Source organism: Palaemon carinicauda, chromosome 21, assembly GCF_036898095.1.
Source record: "Palaemon carinicauda isolate YSFRI2023 chromosome 21, ASM3689809v2, whole genome shotgun sequence".
NCBI classification, from domain to species: Eukaryota; Metazoa; Arthropoda; class Malacostraca; order Decapoda; family Palaemonidae; genus Palaemon; species Palaemon carinicauda.
The window spans coordinates 37,390,832-37,413,886 of NC_090745.1; the positions used below are offsets into that span (position 1 = coordinate 37,390,832).

General features: G+C 48.7%; 2 protein-coding genes across 2 annotated transcripts in view; both read right to left on the reverse strand.

The window, feature by feature from the left end:
• The window catches only part of LOC137615270 (protein mono-ADP-ribosyltransferase PARP3-like), a 352,885-nt gene that overhangs the window by 295,340 nt on the left and 34,490 nt on the right, over window positions 1–23,055 (reverse strand). The gene's annotated exons all lie outside the window — the stretch shown is intronic.
• LOC137614838 (M protein, serotype 2.1-like) lies at window positions 16,271–16,957 on the reverse strand. Its single transcript, XM_068344498.1, has one exon. The coding sequence runs from the start codon at window positions 16,955–16,957 to the stop codon at window positions 16,271–16,273; it is 687 nt and encodes a 228-aa protein (XP_068200599.1).

The following is a 23,055-nucleotide window of genomic DNA, read 5'->3' on the forward strand; positions in this document are numbered from 1 at the left end:
TCTGGAAGACTTCCAGCCAGTGTACGAACGAAGATGTTCAAAATCCCTACAACTAAAGAAGTTTAAGGATGAAGCAACTTTCCTCGGATCGTGACCTGTGGGTGAACAGTCAGGATCCGCTCTGCGAATAAGATACAGTATGTGATTTTCGCCCTGAGTTGTTTCAGTGATAAAATTTGAGCCTGACGTTTCTCCCCTGACCAGTTGACCACCCTTGAAGTCTGAAGTTCTACGAAGATAGACCTTTAGGCATTCTACTGGACACAGAGATGCATCTTCTTTCAGAGGGCAGATTCTTCAGGGACCCCACCTGATGGTGGGTAACTCGTTCTTGGTGAGAAACGTAGGATCCGGAAACAGGTTCAGTTCACCCATCCAGGAACTGAACACGACCTTCCTCTCTCGAGAGGGGTATGATCTCACTAACCCTGGCCCCGGACGCGAGTGCAAAAAGGAGGATAACTTATGGGTCAAATCCTTTAACGCACACTCCTTATTGTTCAACAGCGAAGCAAAATGAAGAACTTTTCTAAAGACCATGAATTGGGCTTTGGAGGTGCTAAAGGTCTGAGCCTAGCGCAGGCTTTCGGAACTTTTATAAAAGATCTCGTTAGCGAGGTCGACCTGGAAGGCATATAGAATGGGTCTTGTCAAAGCAGACCTACATGTTAAAATCGTGTTAGCTACCGATCCATAACCATGGAGATGGATGAAGAAAGATAAGCAGAAGTCCGTCGTGATCTCCTGCGGATTCTTCGCCTGACAAAGGCTACCCATTCTCTCCAAGATGACTCATATTGCCTTTTAATAGGTTTGCACTTATAATCCTCTAGGAAGTCTATGCTGGCTTTCGAAATCCCGAAACACTTTCTCACCTGTTAAGGAAAGAAAATTATGAGCTGCTGGGTCCGGGTTTTCTGTAATGAAGTGCAGACAATTGACTTCTGGACTCGCTGGGTCAGAACTGGATCTGGTAGCGGTAGAAACTCCAACCGTAGCTCCAATGCCAGAGGGAACCACACACTGTTCGGCCACTTGTGGGCCACTACTGCCGCTACTCCCTTAAATGATCTCAGTTTGTTGAGGACCCTCAACAGAAGGTTGTGAGGAGGGAACAGATAAATCCTGAACCATCTGTTCCAGTCGAGGGACATCGCGTCCACTGCTTCCGCCAAGGGGTCCTCGTACGGGGACACATACAGGGGCAACTTCTTGTTGTCTTTCGTCGCAAAGAGGTCTAGCTGCAGTTCTGGGACTTGACTCAGAATGAAAGAGAATGATCCTGCGTCTAGGGACCATTCCGACTCTATCGGTGTGAACCTGGATAGAGCGTCCGCTGTCACATTGCGGACTCCTTGAAGGTGAACTGCTGACAGGTACCACTTCTTCTTCCCCCAAATCGGAAGATGGCCAACATCACCTGGTTGAGAGGTGGTGACCTTGATTCTTGTCGATTCAAGCATCTCACAACTCCCCCGCTGTCCAGCACCAACCTAATGTGGATCGAGCGACGCGGGGAGACTTTCTTTAAGGAAAGAAGGACTGTCATAGCCTCTAGAAAATGACTGTGAGAGGTCTTGAATAGACTGGACCAAGACCCTTGGGCCTTTTTCTGATGAGAGTGAACTCCCCATCCCTCCTTCGAGGCGTCTGAGTGACTCGTCACCGACGGGGGAGGTGGATGAAGAAGAACCGACTTCCTAAGAAGTCTGGCTTGGGACCAAGGCCTGAGAAGAGTATTTAGACGAAGCGGAACTGGTCTTCTCAGATCTCTTCGCGCATCTGATGCATAACTACTCCAATCTCCGGTTGCATCCTTTAGCTGTGCTCTTAGCACCGGGTCTGTCACCGAAGTAAACTGGAGAGACCCCAGTACACTCTCCAGTTCGCATCTGATATCCATACGGAATCTAGAAGTCTCTTGACAGAACCAGCTATCTCCTTTCTTTTCTCCGCCATGACGGAGAAAACGGTGTGACATTAGGTCCCAGTGGATTCACACCCACCGGAACTTAGAGATGGAGAAAGTTGAGACTTTTTCTGTTGATCTTGAAGCCTAGATTATCTAGGAAATGGATCACATACAGGGAAGCTTGCAAGCATTCTGTCCTGGATGCTGCCCACACCAGCCAAAAATCCAGGTAGGCTACTACCTGAATTCCCTTTAGGCGTAATTGACTGAGAACTACGTTCGCAAGCTTCGTGAAAATCCTTGGGGCTATTTTTAGCCCGAGAGGCATGGCTCTGAAGGCGTATAGTCTTCGTTGTAGCCTGAACCTTAGGTAGGAGGAGAATCGACAATAGATTGGAACGTGCCAATAGGCGTCTGACAAAACTATGGAGGCGGTAAATGCCCTCTTGGGCAGTAAGGTCCTTATGTGTTGCATTGTTAGCATCTTGAACCTGTAGTTCGCTATGAACTTGTTAAGTGGCGACAAGTCCAGAATGACTCCGAGTTTTCCGAGTCCTTCTTGGGAACACAAAACAGCCTCCCTTGGAATTAGATGGACTTTACCCTTCGGATCACTTTTCCTCTAACAGTTCTTGAATGAACTCCTCCAGAACGGGGGTGGAGTGTCGGAAAAACCCCGAGGGTATGGGGATGGAGTGCTGTACCAGCTCCAGCCCAGTCCCTTCTTGAGTAGGCTGTGGACCCAGGGATCGAAGGTCCACCGATCCCGAAAGCGTTGGAGACTCCCTCCTACCAATATCATCTCGCTCGGACTGTTGTCCTGAGGTCTTGCCTCTCTGACCGCGACCACCCATGAAACCCCTTCTCCTTGAGGGGCGCCTAGACGAACTTCTGGCTGCTCCTCTAGGCTTGCCCGACAGGAAGTTGACTGACCCTCGAACGATGGGTTGAATGCCGGAGACTGTGTCGACACGGATTGGGGAACCTACTGAAGTGTGGTCGGGGTTTTTGCCACCATCTGGGGCACTGAGGGCATCAGCAAATGCCGTTGCTGCTGTTGTCTACTTGACTTAGCTGGCCGAGAAAGTATCCTAATCCTTTTAGTCTTCCTCAAAGGTTGGGGACCCCATCCGGGGAAGAATTTCTCTTGGTAGACAGGCCCCACTCCTGGAGAAGATTTCTATCCTCCGTGGCGGCCCTATCAACCTCTTTGACCGATTCACTAGGGAAAAGGTCTTTGTCCCAACTGTTGGAGGAGATTAGTTTCCTTGGCTCGTGCCTCATCGTAGCCCGGGCGAACACGAACTCCCTACAGGCTCTCTTCGCCCTGACGGAGCTGTAAAGATCCTTCGTCACAGTGGCCAGATGAGTCTTAATCACAACCATGAACATTTCATGGACCTTAGGGACACTTGTCATCGTCTCAAAAGTGGACTGAAGAGACAAAGAGGCAGCCAGTCTTTCTTTTGTCTCGAGTTCTCTCCGCAAAAGAAAGCCAGACAGCTTAGAGAGGATCTCGCCGAACCGGCATCCGGCAAAATCCGCCTCCCACATCTGGACTGAGAAGGTAAGATGGACGTCCTTCCAGTCCTTGTTTTTCTTACTTAATCTTCCTTTCTAAAGGCCAGCAACAAGGGTTTACACTCCACCAGGGAGGGGAAAGGCTTGCCAGCCTCGACTGTTTTCAAAACCGCCGCAAACCCTTTCAGCGAAAAGGGGGAAGGCTCTGGCAGGAGAGGACACAAAGGAAGGGAGCCTCTTACTCAAATACAGCTACCTTTGAGTTCATGAAGCCCCTCTCTTTCATCGAAGATGAAAGCAAAGCATGAGCCTAGCATGGTCTATCACTACGACCTCCTCCGGCTCTGTCTCTTCCTTTGAAGCTGGTACCTCCCTCAACCGGACATAGCAGTCCGGATATGCCCCTGCAGTTACAATGCAGCTGCCTTCCCATTCTTCTCCCTCTGCCTTTGTTGGATCAAGCCAACAATGGAGGGAGGGCCTGTTCTACTGCGAGAGCAGACGATGTTGAGGGAGCAGGTTCAAGGACCTGAACCGGAGCAGCCGACATCTCTCGGCCTCTTCCGCTACCTTGTCCGGAGCTCGAACTTCATCCTGGCCTTCTGCCAGGAGGTCTTCCTCCAGACGTTCGGACACGTCTGACATCCTGTCGTCCAACTGGATGCTAAGCAAGGCGACTGGGACTTCAGCATCTACCGGGATCTGAATTAGGGGGACCTCCTCTTGAGGCTGGGGAATCACTGTAACAGTTGATGCCCTAGGGAAAAGGAAGCCCTCATCTTCTCACTTGGAAGATAAGGTCCAGAGGTGATCTTCTGAAAGCCCCTCACCCAGGTACGAAGCTTCTACCTAGCTATATCCCTTGAATCCACCGTTCTAGGGGAGACAAAAACGGATTTTGAGCGAAGCGAAAAGCAAAAGCCTCAATAAATAGGTTAGTGCATACGAAACATACCTGAGGGACCCAATACCGGAGAACATCCATGGAGACAGCGCATGCCACACGCCTCCTTCAAAACCATGTCCGCAGAAGTCCTACTGCGGACGTTGCAGAAAACACATCCGCACTACGGATGGTCCTCCTGTAAAGAGAAGAAATTTCCATGAGTATCAAGTGAACTACGTATCACTGGATATGCACAGTAGCATAACAAATCGGAAAGGAAAGACACATCTTTGTATTTCCCGCACAACCAATTGTTGTAGCCTTCCAGATAATAAAATCGTATGGTTAATCTATGCCAGATTAACCAATGGAAAATTTCCAAAGGAAATAGGTGTAGCTCCCGCCTAAGGAATGATTTTAAAATACCGGAAAGTAGACAAGAAAGAACTCACTTTCTTATCTGTAAGGCCAACAGCAACGGGTCGTGCAAGACCACAAAGAATAAGGGAAAGACACATACTTGTGAATCCCACACAATCACCTGTGGAAGCCCACCAGCCATTAAAATCAAATGGTTAGTCTTTGCTAGAATAACCAAAGATCATATTTCCCGAGGGAAATTAGGTGTAGCTCACACCTAAGGTAAGATTTTACCATTCTGGCTAAAGATGAAAAGAATTCTCTTTTCATCCCTGTAGGGCAACAGCAAGTGACTGCACAAGGCAACACAAGTAAGTTAGAAAAGACAGTGTTGTAACCTACTATATCATGGTCTCCCCTGGTAGAATACACCATACAGGGAAGAACTGATACAGTACATGAGGGTGGTGTGCCGGCCGGCTCTTGCCGGTCAGTACCCCCCCCCCCTTTTCCAAAGGTAGGTCTCAAGTATGCAACTTAGGATCACCCAGACGGGGGAGAACTCCAGTTCCTATGCCTGAACCGGCCGGCAGTGGTTGCCGGTCCGTAGCTACCCGGTTGGCACCCAGCTGCCGGCCATCACTCTTAGTGGCCGGCCAACCGAGCGATGTAGCTAGCAGGCCGGCCGGCAGCGGTGAGTAAACCCTGCCGGCTGGCATCCACACCAGGTAGCGCCCGGCTGCCGGCCGCCACTCATAGCGGCCGGCAGGTGAGCAAGGAGACCGGCCAGCAAAGGCATATAACCACCGCCGACCGACAGCAAGAGAACTAGCGAACACCCCCCTACCGACGGCCGGCCACTAGGCCGGCAGACGGCAAGGACAACACATAAGAAGACAACAGAATGGGTGCCGGGCTAAGAGGCTATGTACCTCCGCGCCCGAAACCCGAAAGAGTGCAGAGAGGAAGGGGAGACACTAAGTCAGGCTTCCTAACCACTGCTTACTGAATCTACAGACGGCAGCGGTTGAGGGACCAAGGAAGGACCGGGCAGCACTCAAGGGATAGGGCCTCTGCCGGTCGGCACACTCTGCCGGCCGACAGGGGACCACGTCAGCTCCCCATCCTAACCTAGGCTAGGTACGGATGTGAGACGGCTGACACAAAGGAAAACGGAAAAAACAGAAGGGAAGGACAGAGGGTCCTGTCCAACCTTGCCTTGGTTAAGGATCATCCCCAACTAAGAAAGCCCATCTCAGCCAGGGAAAATCCAGGGAGGGAGGTCGGCACTACTGGCTGCCTCCCTAAAACCAAGGCAAGGAAGGAATTGCTAATCCGGAAAGGGAACATATCCCGAACCCGGAACAGCAAAGAGGACAAGTCTGAGGGGTCACCGAGCGAAGGGATCATAACTACAGAAACCCTCCAAGGTGATCCAAGGAGGATAAACCTCCTATGCCCGTGTCAGGCAGCAAGGGAGACTCTGCCCCACGCTAGACCAACACGGACTCAGACTAATACACTGCTGTACTGTCCTTCTCTGAACCAAACCAGTTGGAGCAGGAAGGTACAGTACTACTCCAGCATAGTTATATTTGAAAATTAATTCAAACAAACCACTAGAGTTAAGCCTAAGGCTTAAGCAGAGGGAAAGGGTTTGCTCCTTCCCCGAAGAGAAGGGAGCAAACGGGGAAACAGACAATATTTTAATAGCCTAAGACAACCTAGCCTAGGCACTAAGAGAATCGATTACCTAAATCACCGAAACTCACTCCAATACTATCTTGGAAAATACTCGAAAAAAAGCTTATATGTATAACGTTGCCTAACGCTTTAAACAGTATAAAATCACACTTGGAAGACTAATTATCATGCAGGAAGTACAAGGGCCAACAACTAGGCTACGAAGACTAGTGTCGGTCAGCCTAGGCAAAACTTTCGCCAGGCGCTATACTATAGCATCATAACAGAATTCCTAAATAAGCTAAGCAGCTAATTATTAAAGCGAAAGGGGCTGGGAACGTCGCTCTGCCAACCAAATAAATCCTATTCTAGCGAGCGACAGCGTCCAGGACGCCTCCAGCAGGCAACAGCTCTTGTATCAAAGATAACTCTTTTAATTACTTTAATTTTAATCAAGAGCCTACATTTATACATAAAAGAAATAGTACTCAACTTATCCGAAGCAGAAGAAGTTGGAGAAAGCATAATTAAAGAGTAAATCCAAGATTTTGGTAGAAACACAGGGAAAAAACACCGAGTTGTATAGCTACGCAAAAAGGAATGGAGATGGCGCCAGAATCGGCGCAGGGCACGCTTACGAAACGGGAGAAGAGAGGGCCTTACGAACGGCTCTCCCCTTTTCTTTCTCGTTTTCGTTTTCTTGCCATTTGACCCCTACGAAGTGTTAACTCTGTTCGGGGTACAGATTGCCATGTGGCGTGTCAAGAATACGTCCTCTGATTTATACGACATCCCTGGCTCTTTTATTAGGGATATTCGCTCCAGGAGTTAGAATTCTGGGTACCTTAAGGTAAATTCTCTGGGAATATCGCCGTAGTTGTAATATACCCTAGGAAGCTACCTTAGAGGAACTTCCATCAGGACGACATGGCTTGAGCCCAAAAAAGGTACAGTAATAACTCACAACACAAAATTAATTCATTCTGGAGTGACTTTCGTTTTGTGAAAATTTTGTTTTACCAGTCACATTTTACATGTAAATCACCTACTGTAATTCATTCCAAACTCTACAAAAACACCACATTAAATTTTATAATAAAGCTACAATATAACCACAATGAAATACTGTACAGTACAGCCAAATACATTTAAACCATTCAATATACCTAAAATGGCAAATTCGTAGATAATTTGTATTTATCCTAACTATACAAACCTTAGCTATTTAATAGGGGTATTACTTTCGGCGTAGCTGAAATGATGAGCCATTAATCTTCAACGAGGGTTTACTACCCACACTGCTAGTTAGTGGGGGTAGGTGGGGTAGCTTGTTACACACCCCCTTCACACACCTGTGCTTGACCTCACTTTGCTTGGAGGTAGGACTTCAGGGGGGGATAGGGCTGGTGGGTAAGTTTGGTTAAATAGCTAAGGTTTGTATAGTTAGGTAAAATACAAATTAGCTATGAATTTGACATTTGTTCTGTAACTGGAATACAAACCACGCTATTTAATAGGGGTGACTCACCCATTAGGAAGGGTGGACGTCCCAGCTTGTCACGCTTTTTGGCTTTGCCCGGGGGCTCCTTATCTGAGTGTGTTAGCACTCAAGAAATAGGGAGCCCCTGCACCTCGCCAAAACCTTGCTACGCAAGGTTCACGGCCTACGCAAGCTGTGTGTGAAGGTATGTAGAAGTGTGACTCATCCTAGAAAGTTGTTCCGAAGTTCTTTAGATGGAAAACTTGTACACTAGGACTTTCCCAATACCACCTCGTCAGGGTATGGGGACGTAACAGTATTAATCTTAATACTAGGAACACAAGGAAGCATGGTTTACCTGCAATGGTTTGAGGTCAGCTATGCAGAGAACCCAGGATGCTGCTTTCCCCAGAGAGGGGATGATGAAGAAAAGAATAAGGGCCAGTCAAACCTTTTCATTCATGCAGACTAAAACTGGGTAACAATGCCCTCAACCTTCTGCTACTTGTCCAATAAGGAGCTTGAGGTTTTAAACCAGCTGTTGTGTAGCCACCACAGGACCGATAGTAAAAGTATCGAGTCTCCTATGGGTCACGTCTTGCAGGTAGTGGGATGTGAACGTGGTCTGTCGTTTCCACACCCCAGTTTGAAGAACCTGCGACACTGAAAAATTTCTTTTGAAGGCTGGGGACGTAGCTATGCCCGACATCATGTGTTCTGGGGCGCCGTGACGGAGGAGGGTCTGGATTCAGAGCCAGGTCAATGACCCTGCGAATCCATGCAGAGATGGTGTTCTTGTTGACCCTCCTCTTAGTTCTTCCTGTGCTAACGAAAAGTGCTGGCACACGAGGACGGGCTGCTGCTGTTCTCTTGAAGGACCATGGGTCCGCTCCCCTTTTCTCCCAGGCCTGCCAAAAATTGCTTAGCCTGGCCGCCACTGCTGTCTGAAGGTGAAGGCAGTCAGATTCTGCTTCTGCCTGACCTAGAACCTCTCCTTGTTCTAGCCTTTCTACTATCGGATCTGAAGCTGCCTCTACCGACTGTCCTTCCACGAAAAAACTTTGTTGTTTGAGGGAAGGTAGGATCCTCCTTGAACCCACGGTCGGAGAAAGACGTTGGAAGAACCTTCCTTGCTGATTTAGAGACCAGGTCGTGAGTAGCCTTTTGAGTAAGGGCAGCAGCCACCTCCTTTACTAGTTCCTGAGGGAAAAGAGAAGGAGAAAGAGGATCATAAAGCAACTCTGACCTTTGGAACGGAGTGACTCCCAAGGAGAGAAAAGAGCACATAGTTTCTCTTTTCTTAACAACTCCGGCTGTGAATAGGGCTGCCAATTCATTTGAGCCATCTCTTACAGCTTTGTCCATGCAGGACATTATATGGATAAAGTTAGAAGTCTCAAGCAGAAACTTTCTTTCCCAAGGTACCCAGAGACCAGTCAAGGAAGTTGAAAACTTCAAAAGCTCTATATATGCCCTTGAGAAGATGGTCAAACTCAGTCATAGACCATAAAATCTTCGTTCTTCTCATAGCTAAGCGGCGAGAAGTCTACTAAACTCGAGAAGTCGCCCTGAGCAGAGGCAAGAACTCCCAAGCCTAGGACACCTCCTGTTTCATACCATACGCTAGACTTGGAGGCTAACTTGGCTGGAGGAAAAGAGAAGTTTGTCTTTCCTGAAACTTTATCCAATTCTCCATCACCTTTAATGCTCTTTTAGAAGAGCGGGAGAGAACCATCTTACTAAACCTTGACGCTTTTGATGATACAGTAATCCCACGGTAAACTCCGATGGAGGAGAGCGAGGGGCTACAGGAGTAAAACTGTCAGGAAATAATTCTGAAAAATTATATTTTGATTATAAAATAAATTTTTGAATATACTTACCCGGTGAATATATAATAGCTGACGTCTCGGACGGCTCGACAGAAACACAAAAACTCGCGAGTGATCGCCATGAAGGTTGCGGGTGTGCCCACCAGCGCCGACTATCGGCCAGATACCGCATATACATGTAAACAGCCTCAGTTCTTCTCATTCCGCTGGGTCTCTATCGGGGAGGAAGGGAGGGCCTATAATTTATATATTCACCGGGTAAGTATATTCAAAAATTTATTTTATAATCAAAATATTTTTAAATATTAAACTTAGCCGGTGAATATATAATAGCTGATTCACACCCATGGTGGTGGGTAGAGACTAGTATTAATACAATATAGGCGTATATGCTTAGAGTTTTTGACAGTTATATCATAACAAAACCCAAATAAATATAGGTACCTGGTAAGGAAGCTGACTCTGACGATTACTCTGCCTTGTTAGTCCGCTTTCCTCACGAAGCCCAGCCATCCTCTCAGGATGCTGAAAGACTCCCAGGAGCTGAAGAATCCAGGGCGACAACCCATACAACAGGACCTCATGAAAACCCTTAATCTGGGCGCTCTCAAGAAATGACATTTGACCACCCGCCAAATCAAACAGGATGCGAAAGGCTTCTTAGCCTTCCGTACAACCTAAAACAAGATTAAAAACATTTCAAGAGAAAGATTAAAAGGATATTGGAATTAAGGGAATGTAGTGGTAGAACCCTCACCCACTACTGCACTCGCTGCAACGTATGGACCCAGTGTGTAGCAGTCCTCATAAAGAGTCTGGACATCTTTTAAGTAAAATGAAGCGAATACCGACTTGCTTCTCCAAAAGGTCGCGTCCATAATACTTCGCAGAGATCTGTTTTGCTTAAAGGCCACGGAAGTTGCTATAGCTCTTACTTCGTGCGTCTTAACCTTAAGCAAGCAACGGTCTTTTTCACTCAAGTGAGAATGAGCCTCTCGGATTAAAAATCTAATAAAATACGACAAAGCATTTTTAGACATAGGCAATGATGGCTTCTTAACTGAGCACCACAAGGCCTCAGATCCACCTCGTAAGGATTTGGTACGAGCTAAATAAAACTTAAGAGCTCTAACTGGACACAGTACTCTTTCAAGCTCGTTGCCTACGATCTCTGATAGGCAAGGTATATCAAATGACTTAGGCCAAGGACGAGAAGGCAGTTCATTTTTGGCCAAGAAACCAAGCTGAAGTGAACATGTGGCTTTATCTGTGGAAAAGCCGATGTTCCTACTGAAGGCATGGATCTCACTGACCCTTTTAGCCGAAGCCAAGCACACTAAGAAAAGCGTCTTGAGGGTGAGATCCTTCAGGGAGGCTGAATGTAATGGCTCAAACCTGTCGGACATTAGGAACCTTAGGACCACGTCTAAGTTCCATCCAGGAGTTGCCATACGACGCTCCTTAGAGGTCTCGAAAGACTTAAGGAGATCTTGGAGATCTTTATTATTGGAAAGATCTAAGCCTCTATGTCTGAATACAGACGCCAACATGCTCCTGTAGCCCTTAATAGTGGGCGCTGAGAGGGAGCGAACATTTCTCAGATGTAGGAGAAAGTCTGCTATTTGGGCTACAGAGGTACTGGAAGAGGAAATGGATGATGACTTGCATCAGTCTCTAAAGACTTCCCACTTCGACTGGTATACTTTGATGGTAGAAGCTCTCCTAGCTCTCGCAATCGCTCTGGCTGCCTCCTTCGAAAAGCCTCGAGCTCTTGAGAGTCTTTCGATAGTCTGAAGGCAGTCAGACGAAGCGCGGGGAGGCTTTGATGAAGATCCCTTACGTGGGGCTGCCGTAAGAGATCCATCCTTAGAGGAAGACTCCTTGGAACGTCTACCAGCCATTGAAGTACCTCTGTGAACCACTCTCTCGCGGGCCAGAGGGGAGCAACCAACGTCAACCTTGTCCCTTCGTGAGAGGCGAACTTCTGCAGTACCTTGTTGACGATCTTGAACGGTGGGAATGCGTACGCGTCCAGGTGAGACCAGTCCAGTAGAAACGCATCTATGTGGGTCGCCTCTGGATCTGGGACTGGCGAGCAATAGGTCGGGAGCCTTTTGGTCAACGAGGTGGCAAAGAGGTCTATGGAGGGTTGACCCCAAGTCACCCAAAGACTCTTGCACACGTCCTTGTGGAGGGTCCATTCCGTGGGGATCACCTGACCTCTCCGACTGAGACAGTCTGCCAAGACGTTCAAGTCCCCCTGGATGAATCTTGTCAACAGGGAGATGCCTCGATTTTTTGACCAGATGAGGAGGTCCCTTGCGATGACGAACAGTGTGTGGGAGTGAGTGCCTCCTTGCTTGGAGATGTACGCCAATGCTGTGGTGTTGTCTGAATTGACCTCTACCACTTTGTTTCGAAGAATGCTCTCGAAACTTATCAAGGCCAAGTGAACCGCTAACAGCTCCTTGCCGTTGATGTGCATGCTCTTCTGATCCGACGTCCAAAGACCCGAACATTCCCGACCGTCCAGAGTCGCTCCCCAACCCAAATCCGACGCGTCTGAGAACAACACGTGGTTTGGGTTCTTGACTGCCAGGGACAGACCCTCTCTCAGACTTATGTTGCTGTCCCACCAGTTCAGGCATGCTTTTACTGGCTCGGAGACCGGGATTGACACAGCTTCTAAAGTCTTGCTCTTGTTCCAGTGTGAGTCTAGATGGAACTGGAGAGGGCGAAGGTGAAGTCTCCCTAGCGAGACAAACTGCTCCAGGGATGACAGAGTCCCTACGAGGCTCATCCAACCTCTTACTGAACAACGGTCTTTTTTCAGCATGAGTCGGACTTTGAGCAGGGCTTGCTCTATTCGGGTGGCAGACGGAAAAGCCCGAAAAACTAGACTGCGAATCTCCATCCCCAAATAGAGAATCGTCTGGGATGGAATCAGTTGAGACTTTTCTAAGTTTACCAACAGTCCCAACTCCTTTGCCAGACCCAACGTCCAGTGAAGGTCCTGTAGACAGCGATGACGGGACGATGCTCTGAGAAGCCAGTCGTCCAAGTACAGGGAGGCTCGAATTCCCGATAAATGAAGGAATTTTGCCACATTCCTCATGAGCCTCGTAAACACGAGAGGAGCAGGGCTGAGGCCGAAGCCCAGTGCTCGAAACTGGTACACCACATTCCTGTAAACAAACCTCAGATACGGTTGAGAATCTGGGTGAATAGGAATGTGGAAGTACGCATCCTGCAGGTCGAGAGAGACCATCCAGTCTCCCTCTCTGACCGCTGCTAGGACGGACTTCGTGGTCTCCATCGTAAATTTTGTTTTTGTAACAAAAACGTTGAGCGCACTGACGTCCAGCACTGGCCTCCAACCTCCCGTATGCTTTGGGACTAGGAAGAGACGGTTGTAAAATCCCGGTGATTGAAGGTCCGAGACTTTCACCACCGCTCCCTTCTCTAGCAACAGAGACACCTGCTGATGTAGAGCTTGTCTCCTTGACTCCTCTCGATACCTGGGAGAGAGGTCTAGAGGAACTGTTACTAGAGGAGGTCTGCGTACAAAAGGTATTTTGTACCCCTCCTTGAGCAACAACACAGACTCTTGGTCTGCACCCCTCTTCTCCCAGGCCTGCCAGAAGTTGTTCAGTCTGGCCCCTACCGCTGTCTGAGGACGTGGGCAGTCAGACTCTGCCACGGGAGGACTTGGATCCTCTCCTCTTGCCTCTCTTTCCGTCGGCACGAGCGCCTCCCCTGCTGGGGGCTCTGCCACGAAAAGGCGGGATAAACCTAGACGCAGGAGTATCGATTCTGGGCCTCACAACAAAAGATGAAGAAGGAGCTACCTTGCGAGCAGAAGTAGCCATCAGGTCATGTGTATCCTTCTGTACAAGCGAAGCAGCAATGTCCTTGATCAGCTGTTGAGGAAACAAGGCAGCCGATAAGGGGGCAAAGAGAAGCTCCGATCTTTGACAGGGAGTAACTCCTGCTGAAAGGAAAGAGCAAAGGGTTTCCCTCTTCTTCAGGACTCCAGACGTAAAGGTGGCGGCGAGCTCATCGGAGCCATCGCGGATGGCTTTGTCCATACAAGACATAATAAGCACGGAAACATCCTGGTCGGCAGACGAGATCTTCCTGCTTAATGCTCCTAGAGACCAATCTAAAAAGTTAAAAACTTCGAAGGCCCTGTAAACCCCTTTAAGGAGATGGTCAAGGTCCGAGGAGGACCAACAAATTTTAGAGCGTCTCATGGCCAGGCGACGGGGAGAGTCTACGAGGCTTGAGAAGTCACCATGGGCAGAGGCAGGGACTCCCAAGCCGAGAACTTCTCCCGTGTCATACCAGACGCTCGCTCTAGAAGCTAGTTTAAAAGGAGGGAAGGCAAAGGCCGTCTTCCCCAAACTCCTCCTGGTAACCAACCAGTCGCCTAGTAGACGTAAAGCCCTCTTAGAAGAGCGAGAGAGCACTAGCTTAGTAAAAGAAGGCTTGGCAGCAGCTAAGCCTAGCGCAAACTCTGACGGAGGCGAACGAGGAGCAGCAGTAACAAAATGGTCTGGGAAAAGATTCTTAAAAATCATCATGATTTTCTTAAAATCCATAGAAGGTTGCGCAGCCTTAGGCTATTCAACGTCTGACAAAACATCCAAAGGATTATCAGTAGGTGGAGGATCAGCAACATCCTCATCTGAAGGAACCTCGTCCGACAATTGATGAGTCTCAAGCAAGGGAGAGACCTGCCGCGGTGGCAATGCTTGACAAGCAAAGTCCACACGCAAAGGAGCATCAGTAGCAGTCAAGGAAGCTACGTCATGAAACTGCTGAAAGGACTGACCAGCAACAACAACAGGAGCGGGAGGACGCTCGACGTCAAGTCGAGACTGCCTTGACTGCCTAGATTGAGCAGTTAAAACAACCCTTGACTGCGGTGCTTGACGCTCAACGTCAAAACAAGGCAACTGAGCTGGTTGGCGAACGTCCTGAACGTCAACACGAGCTTGCGGCAGCGGCTGAACGTCAACACGAGACTGCGGCAGCGGCTGAAAGTCAACACGGGACTGCATCGAGTGAGGCTCCAAGTCACGTGACTGACGTGACAAACTACCGACATCACGTTTCGTAACGTCAACAGGACGAGTAAAGGCTCGTTTGGGCGGCTGATGGCCAGGATCTCGATCAGCGTAACGGCGAGGATCATCGTGAACCTGCTCAACGGTATACTCCTCCATAAGGGAGGCAAGCTTATTCTGCATATCCTGCAGGACAACCCATTTAGGATCAACGGGAGTCGGTACGGGCCGAGACGATGGTAACGTCTGTGACGGCAAAACATTGCCTTTACTGAGACTCTCGGAGCCCGTGTTACGCTTTCGTTTAAGCGGCGAGCAGTCTTCCGATGACTGCACAGGGTCAGAGCTGTCCCAATGGCTACAGCCAGGACGCTGGACCTGTCCTGAAGGGACTGACTTTCGCTTTAAGGGTCTAGAAACTTTGCTCCAAGGTTTCTTTCGCGAGAAGCCTTCGGATGACGAGGAGAAAACAGCCTCGCTCGTCTTATGGTAGGGGCGGTCTTGACGAGACACGCCCGATACCATAGAGGGAACGTCTGTTCGTTGGTTAAAGCCTCTCGTCCCCATAAGTCCTACGACATTACTTCTCCCTGGTGCATGGGAGCCTGAAAGAGGTCTCGGACTAGGAGAACGACAAGCACGAACAGACGAACCCTCGGTCGCAACACTAAAAACACTTTGCGCACTAATCACTTTATCCCCACGATTTTCTAATGTGGCACTCTGACACTTTAACACATTCACATCCGCCATGAGTTGATTACGGTCCGATGCTAAAGACTCAACTCTCTCGCCCAAAGCTTGAATGGCAAGCAACATATCCCGCATGGATGGTTCATGAGTGCTAGTAGAGGGTTCAGGAACAACTACTACAGGGGAAGGATTAGGTTCAGGGGCATGGGAGGAGGAAAAATCCAACGACCTAGAGGAGCTTCTCCTCACCCTATCTCTCTCAAGCTTACGAGAATATTTATCAAACTCTAGCCAGTCGAATTCCGAAAGTACCACGCACTCATCACACCGATCTCCTAATTGGCAGGTTTTACCCCGGCAATTAGAACACACGGTATGTGGGTCGAGAGAGGCCTTGGGAAGACGTTTGTTACAATCCCTAGCATTACATTTACGAAATTTAGGTCCAGGGATAGGAGAAGGGTCAGCCATTTTGAAAAGTCAAAGAAAATCCAAAAACAATCCAAAGTCATCAACAATAAACGCTATCCAAAAAAGGGTTCAAGAGTTTTAATTGAAGAGAAAAACACCTGTCACTGCGAAAGCTCAAAACCAAAAAGAAGTACTTCACCAAGAATGACGAAAACTCCAGGTCAACAGCGAGTAACGGAATCAACTTGTCGACAAGACCGACAGAGAAGAACTGTGGCTGTTTACATGTATATGCGGTATCTGGCCGATAGTTGGCGCTGGTGGGCACACCCGCAACCTTCATGGCGATCTCGCGAGTTTTTGTGTTTCTGTCGAGCCGTCCGAGACGTCAGCTATTACATATTCACCGGCTAAGTTTAATATTTAAAAAACAATAATCTTCTTGAGATCAACAGAATGTTGTGGTGTTTTATTTCCTTCCTCCTCTGAGGCAATGTCCAATGGCTCATCTAGGGAGGAATGATCATCCTGATCCTCTTCCAAAATAATTCCAGCTGGTGTAACCGCTTCTAGTTCTGAAAGGCGCCGCTCGCGAGCGCACGCATCAGCCGCGCGGTATGCGCGATCAAGTCGTTCAGTTTGTTTGTCTACTTGGCGCTCAATAATATTGCGCTTGGCGTCACGTCCGTGCGCATGCTGTACTGAATCCGACTGACGTTTGGCATCATAGTATGCTTGACATACGACGTCACGTTCTTTTTGTTCTAAGTCACGCTTAGCTAGGCGCGCGACGTCATGTTCAGGCGCCCGGCGCGTGACTTCGTGCTCAGTTGCCTGGCGCTTGTCGTCGCGCCTGGAATGATGCCTCTCGACGTCACGCTCAGCTGCCTGGCGCTTGTCGTCGCGCCTGGAATGAAGACTCTCGACGTCACGCTCGGCTGCCTGGGGCTTGTCGTTGCGCCTGAAATGATGACTCTCGACGTCACGCTCACTCGCTTGATGTTTGCTGTCAAGAGAAATAGAAATTCTATGAGCACTAGCAGTCTTAGTAGAAACAGTCCCATCACCCCGCTCAACATCACGTGTAAAGGTAGGCCGCCTGTGCGACATCGCGTCACGATCGGAATCATGACTAACCAACGCTTTGCTGACCGCGGGCTGATAAGATTGCATAAACGTTGAGAGTTGCTGCTTCATGTCAAGCAGCATAGACCAATTAGGATCAACTTTAGACGAAACAGGAGTCGTTGTGGTCAGATGTCTCAATCGTCAGGGCTCACGATCGCCCCAACTCAACCAAGTGCTACAGTATTACCCATCTTCCGCCTAGCGGACAAGAAGAGATGGCACCTCTCAGCAGTTCACCTACAAGGATTCCGCAATGTGACGGCGGACGCTCTATCGAGGACAAGCCCCATAGAGTCGGAATGGTCTCTAGACGCAGACTCATTCTCCTTCATCTCCCATCAAGTCCCGGAACTGCAGATCGACCTCTTCGCGACGAGCGACAACAACCAACTTCCTCTATACGTGGCCCCATACGAGGACCCCAAAGCGGAAGCGGTGGACGCCATGTCCCTGGATTGGAACAGATGGTCCAAGATTTACCTGTTCCCTCCACCCAACCTTCTGCTGAAAGTCCTCTCCAAGCTGAGAACCTTCAAGGGAACAGCAGCCCTAGTGGCTCCCAAGTGGCCCCGGAGCAACTGGTTCCCTCTGGTCCTGGAACTACAGCCTAAGCTGATCCCTCTGCTGGACCCAGTTCTCTCCCAGCAGGTTCAGAAGTCGACTGTCTTTGCTTCATCAAGGAAAATCCAAGACCTTCATCGCATGATTTTCTCTCCCTGGCCGTGAAGAAAAGGTTCGGAATCTCGAAGAAATGTTTAGACTTCCTAGAGGAATACAAAACAAAGTCTACCAGAAGGCAATATGAGTCATCCTGGAAGAAGTGGGTGTCTTTCGTCAAGGCAAAGAATCCTACGGAAATATCCATAGATTTCTGCCTGTCCTTCTTCATTCACCTTCACGGACAAGGCTTAGCAGCCAATACGATTTCCACTTGTAAATCGGCCTTGACAAGACCATTACTTTATGCCTTCCAGATAGACCTGTCCAACGAAATCTTTAACAAACTTCCAAACGCATGTGCTAGACTCCGTCCTGCACCCCCTCCTAGACCCATCTCCTGGTCTCTTGATAAGGTGCTCCATTTTGCCTCTAGCCTGGACAATGAATCTTGCCCTCTGAAAGACTTGACTCAAAAAGTGATTTTCCTTTTTGCTCTCGCCTCGGGAGCCCAAGTCGGTGAAATAGTGGCTTTATCTAGAGAAGAGGGCCAGATACAGTACGCCGAAACGGGAACTTACCCTCTTCCCTGACCCAACGTTTTTCGCTAAGAATGAACTCCCTACTAAGAGGTGGGGTCCCTGGAGAATCTGCCCTCTGAAGGAAGATGTCTCTCTATGCCCAGTGGAGAGTCTAAAGGTCTATCTTTGAATAACTTCAGACTTTGGCAGAGGACAACTCTTTAAAGGAGAAACATCGGGAAGTGATTTGTCACTTAAATAACTAAGGGCGAAGATCACCTACTTTATTCGCAGAGCGGATCCTAACAGTACACCCGCAGGTCATGATCCTAGAAAAGTTGCCTCTTCCCTAAATTTCTTCCAAGGAATGGATTTCGAAAGCCTTCGATCTTTCGCAGGCTGGAAATCCTCGAGAGTGTTTTTCAAACACTATAAGAAGCAGGTGCGCGAAGTCAAGAGATTCGTGGTAGCCGCAGGTAGTGTATTAAAACCTGCTGCTTAGTGCTGCGTAGGACAGTGAGTTATTTTGGGACTCTAACTCAACGGGTGCCTGTGTTGACCCTAGTGCGATACATAGTGATTTTAAATGCCACTTAGTGTCACGAGAGACTGTTTTTCTACAAGGTGAAGTAACAGACTTGAACACGTGTGCAACATGTTTATTTCGACATGAAGTGTATTGAGACTTTAAAAGACTTTATAGTTCCCTTGGAACTTATGTGTGTAATGGCAAGTTCTTTCTTTTCAGATTCCACACCTTTGTCTTATGTAGTCCTTAGTCTATGTTTGTTAACCAACAAATTTTAATGTAAATTATTTACTTTATTTCATATTATCGCGAATTTTTTCTTGAATAAAATAGAAATTTCGCTATCATATGCGGCTTATTTCGCCCTACTATATGAAATACACTACTGTTACAGAGTTTTTTTGGGCTCAAGCCATGTCGTCCTGATGGAAGTTCCTCTAAGGTAGCTTCCTAGGGTATATTACAACTACGGCGATATTCCCAGAGAATTTACCTTAAGGTACCCAGAATTCTAACTCCTGGAGCAAATATCCCTAATAAAAGAATCAGGGATATCGCAAAATATCAGCGGACGTATTCTTGACACGCCACATGGCAATCTGTACCCCGAACAGTGTTAACACTTTGTAGGGGTCAAATGGCAAGAAAACGAAAACGATAAGAAAGGGGGGAGCCGTTCGTAAGGCATCTCTCCTCCCCGTTTCGTAAGCGTGCCCTGCGCCGCTCGCGGCGCCATCTGTATTCCTTTTTGCATAGCTATACAACTCGGTGTTTTCCCTGTGTTTCTACCAAAAATCTTGGATTTACTCAAGCTAATATGCTTTCTCCAACTTCTTCTGCTTCCGATAAGTTGAGTACCATTTCTTTTATGTATAAATGTAGGCTCTTGGTAAAATTTAAAGTAATTAAAAGAGTTATCTTTGATACAAGAGCTGTTGCTTGCTGGAGGCGTCCTGGACGCTGTCGCTCGCTAGATAGGATTTATTTGGTTAGCCAGAGCGACGTTCCCAGCCCCCTTTTCGCTTTAATAAATTTATCTGCTTAGCTTATTTAGGAATACTTTTATGATGCTGTAGTATAGTGCCTTGGCGAAGGTTTTGCCTAGGCTGGCCTACGCTAGACCTTGTAGCCTAGTCGTTTGGCCCTTGTACTTCCTACATGATATTTAGTCTTCCAAGTGTGGTTATTTAAATTATATTGAAGCGTTAGGCAACGTTATACATATAAGCTTATGCTGAGTTTTTTCCAAGATGGTATATGAGTGAGTTTCGGTGATTTAGGTAATCGATTCTCCCAGTGCCTAGGCTAGGGTGTCTTAGGCTATTGATATGTTTTCTTGTTCCCCCCGTTTGCTCCCTTCTCTTCGGGGAGGCGCGCAAACCCTTTCCCTCTGCTTAAGCCTTGGGCTTAACCCTAGTGGTTTATCTGAATTAACTTTCGATACAACTATATTGGGGTGGTACTGTACCTTCCTGCTCCAGCTAGTCTGGTTCAGAGAGGGGCAATACGGCAGTGTTTTAAGTCTGAGTCTGTGTTGATCTGGCTTGGGGTAGAGTCTCCCTCGCTGTCTGACACAGACATAGGAGGTTTAGCCTCCTTCGGTCACTCTTGAAGGTTTCTGTAGCTATGATCCCTTCGTTCGGTGACCCTTCAGACTTGTCCTTGTTGCTGTTCCGGGTGTGGGGTGTGTCCCCTTCCCTGGAATAGCAATTCCTTCCTTGCATTGGTTATAGGGAGGCAGCAAGTATTGCCGGCCTCCCTCCCCGGATTCCCCCTAGGCTGAGATGGGCTTTCTTGGCCGTGGGTGATCTTTAACCAGTGCAAGGTTGGACAGGACCCTCGTCCCTTCCCTTCTGTCCTTTCCGTAATGTCATTAGTGTCTGCCTTCCTACATCCATACCTAGCACAGGTTAGGATGGGGAGCTGACTTGGTTCCCTGCCGGCCGGCAGAGGACTTGTTACCTTGAGTGCTGCCCGGTCCTCCCTTGGTCCCTCATCCACTCCTGTCTGTAGATCCAGTGGGCAGTGGTTAGGAAGCCTGAATTAGATTCTCCCCTTCCTTTCAGCACTCTTTCGGGTGTTGGGCATTGAGGTAGTATAGCCTCTTAGCCCGGCACCCATTTTGTTTTCTTCTTGTGTGTTGTACTCTGCCGGGCAGTTGGTGTTCTCTAGTTCTCTTGCTGCCGGTCGGCGATGGCTACATGCCTTTGCCGGCCAGTCTCCTCGCTCGTCTGCCGGCCGCTATGAGTGGCGGCCGGCAGCCGGGCGCTACCTAGCGTGGCTGCCGGCCGGCATGGGTTGTTTACCTCTGCCGGCCGGCCTTTACCTCGCCCTGTCTGCTGGCCACTGGGAGTGGTGGCCGGCAGCCGGGCGCCACCTAGTGTAGCTGCCGGCCGGCAGTGACTGCCGGCCGGCACAGACATCGGAACTAGAGTTCTGCCGCCTTAGAGTTCTTAAGTCGTATACTTGAGACCTACCTGTGGGGGGTGCCGGCCGGCACGCCACCCCATATACTGTATCAGTATGCCAATGTATAGCATATACTGTGGGGAGAGGCTATGATATAGTAGGTTCCAACACTGTATTTTCTAACATGATTGTGGTGCTTTGTGCAGTCACTTGGTGTTGCCTTACAGATATGGAAAGATGACAAATTCGAAGATAATTTGTATTTTTCCTAACCATACAAACCTTAGCTATTTACACAGGGTTTACCTTTTAGCGCAGCTGAAATGGCGAGCCATTAGAATTTAACGAGGGTGTATTACCCCCGCGCTAGTTAGCGGGGGGGGGTAGGGGAGTGGTAGCTAGCTACCCCTCCCCTCCCTCACACACAGATGAATGCTTACTTTCACTTAGAGGTAAGATTTGTCTTGGGGGACAGGGCTGGCGGGCAAATGTGTGTAAATAGCTAAGGTTTGTATGGTTAGGAAAAATACAAATTATCTTCGAATTTGTCATTTGTTCCGTAACCGAAATACAAACCACGCTATTTACACAGGGTGACTTACCCCTTAGGTAGGGTGGAAAGTCCCCAGCCATACTGGCTTTGGTTTCACCCGGGGACTCAGAATCCGAGTGAGTAGCACTCGATAAAAGGAGTCCCTGCACCTCACAAGTTCCTTGCTCCACAAGGAACCATGTGGCCTACGTAAGCTTGTGTGTGAAGGAAGAAGTGTGACCCGTCCTAGGCAGTTGACCTGGAGTTCCAGAAGGAACTCTGGGTTAGGACGTTCCCAATACCACCTCGTCAGGGTATGGGGGACGCGACAGTATTGACTCAATACTCGGAACACAAGGAAGCATGGTTTACCTGCAGAGGTTCGAGGTCAGCTATGCAGAGACCAGGATGCTGCTTCCCCGTAGAGGGGATGATGAAGAAAGAAGTAAGGGCCAGACATACTTCTTTCGTTCATGCAGACTAAAACCTGATAACAATGCCCTCAACTTTCTGCTACCTGTCCAAAAAGGAGCCTGAGGTTAAACCAGCTGTTGTGTAGCCACCACAGAGCGATAGAAAACGTATCGAGACTCCTGTGGGTCACGCCCTGCAGGAAGCGGGCTGCGAAGGTCATTAGACGCTTCCAGACTCCAGCTTGTAGCACCTGCGTCACAGAGTAGTATTAATCGAAGGCGAGGGACGTTGCGATGTATCCAACATCGTGCTGTAGGGCGACGTGACGGGGGAGGGTCTGGAGACAGGTCGAGATGAATGTCCTTGAGTCCGGGCTGAAGAGGTATACTGGTGACTCTCCCCCATGTCCTCCTTGTGCTCCCAAATCGGCTGCAACTGAGGACTAACTGCAGCTGTTCCCAAAGCTAACCTCTCGATTCCTTTGCTGGCAAGAAAGAGAAGGTCTTGGGACATCAGATACAGAATGGAGACTCGAAATCTTGAATGAATCGGACCGAAGGGCCGGGACCCCCAGATTCTGAGTCTAGCCAACAACTCAGGAGCGAGCCTGAATGTTGCCTTCCCCTCTTCCTTAGAAAGGGGGGAGTCGTAAGAGACCAAAAAGATTGCTTACACACTGGCCGTGGCCAGAGTGAGCAGGAGACCCAAGGCGGAATACAATCCGAGGCCTGTCGTAAAGGGTCTTGAGAAGATCTCTTAAAGGACTAAAAGTCCGAGCCATGCTCCAAGTTGGAGGTCTTCCTCCGACTAGGGCAGGGATGATCGTAGCTTCGCATGAGCGAGGATAGATCCAGCGGGCAGGAAAAAGTTATTCCTTTAAGCCTGAAGGTCAGGGAAAGGCTGAGCGACAGGCTTCATTGCCGAGAGCGGAAAGGAGTTTCCTCCCGCCGAAAGGCAATAAGACCGTTATTGCTGGAGAAGAGGCCTCAAGGGAAGAGGTGTACCTCCCACGGCACCA

Bases quoted from the DNA above. Each gene is read 5' to 3' on its own strand.
- LOC137614838 (XM_068344498.1), bottom strand. From the start codon at position 16,957: ATGTCGCACAGGCGGCCTACCTTTACACGTGATGTTGAGCGGGGTGAT.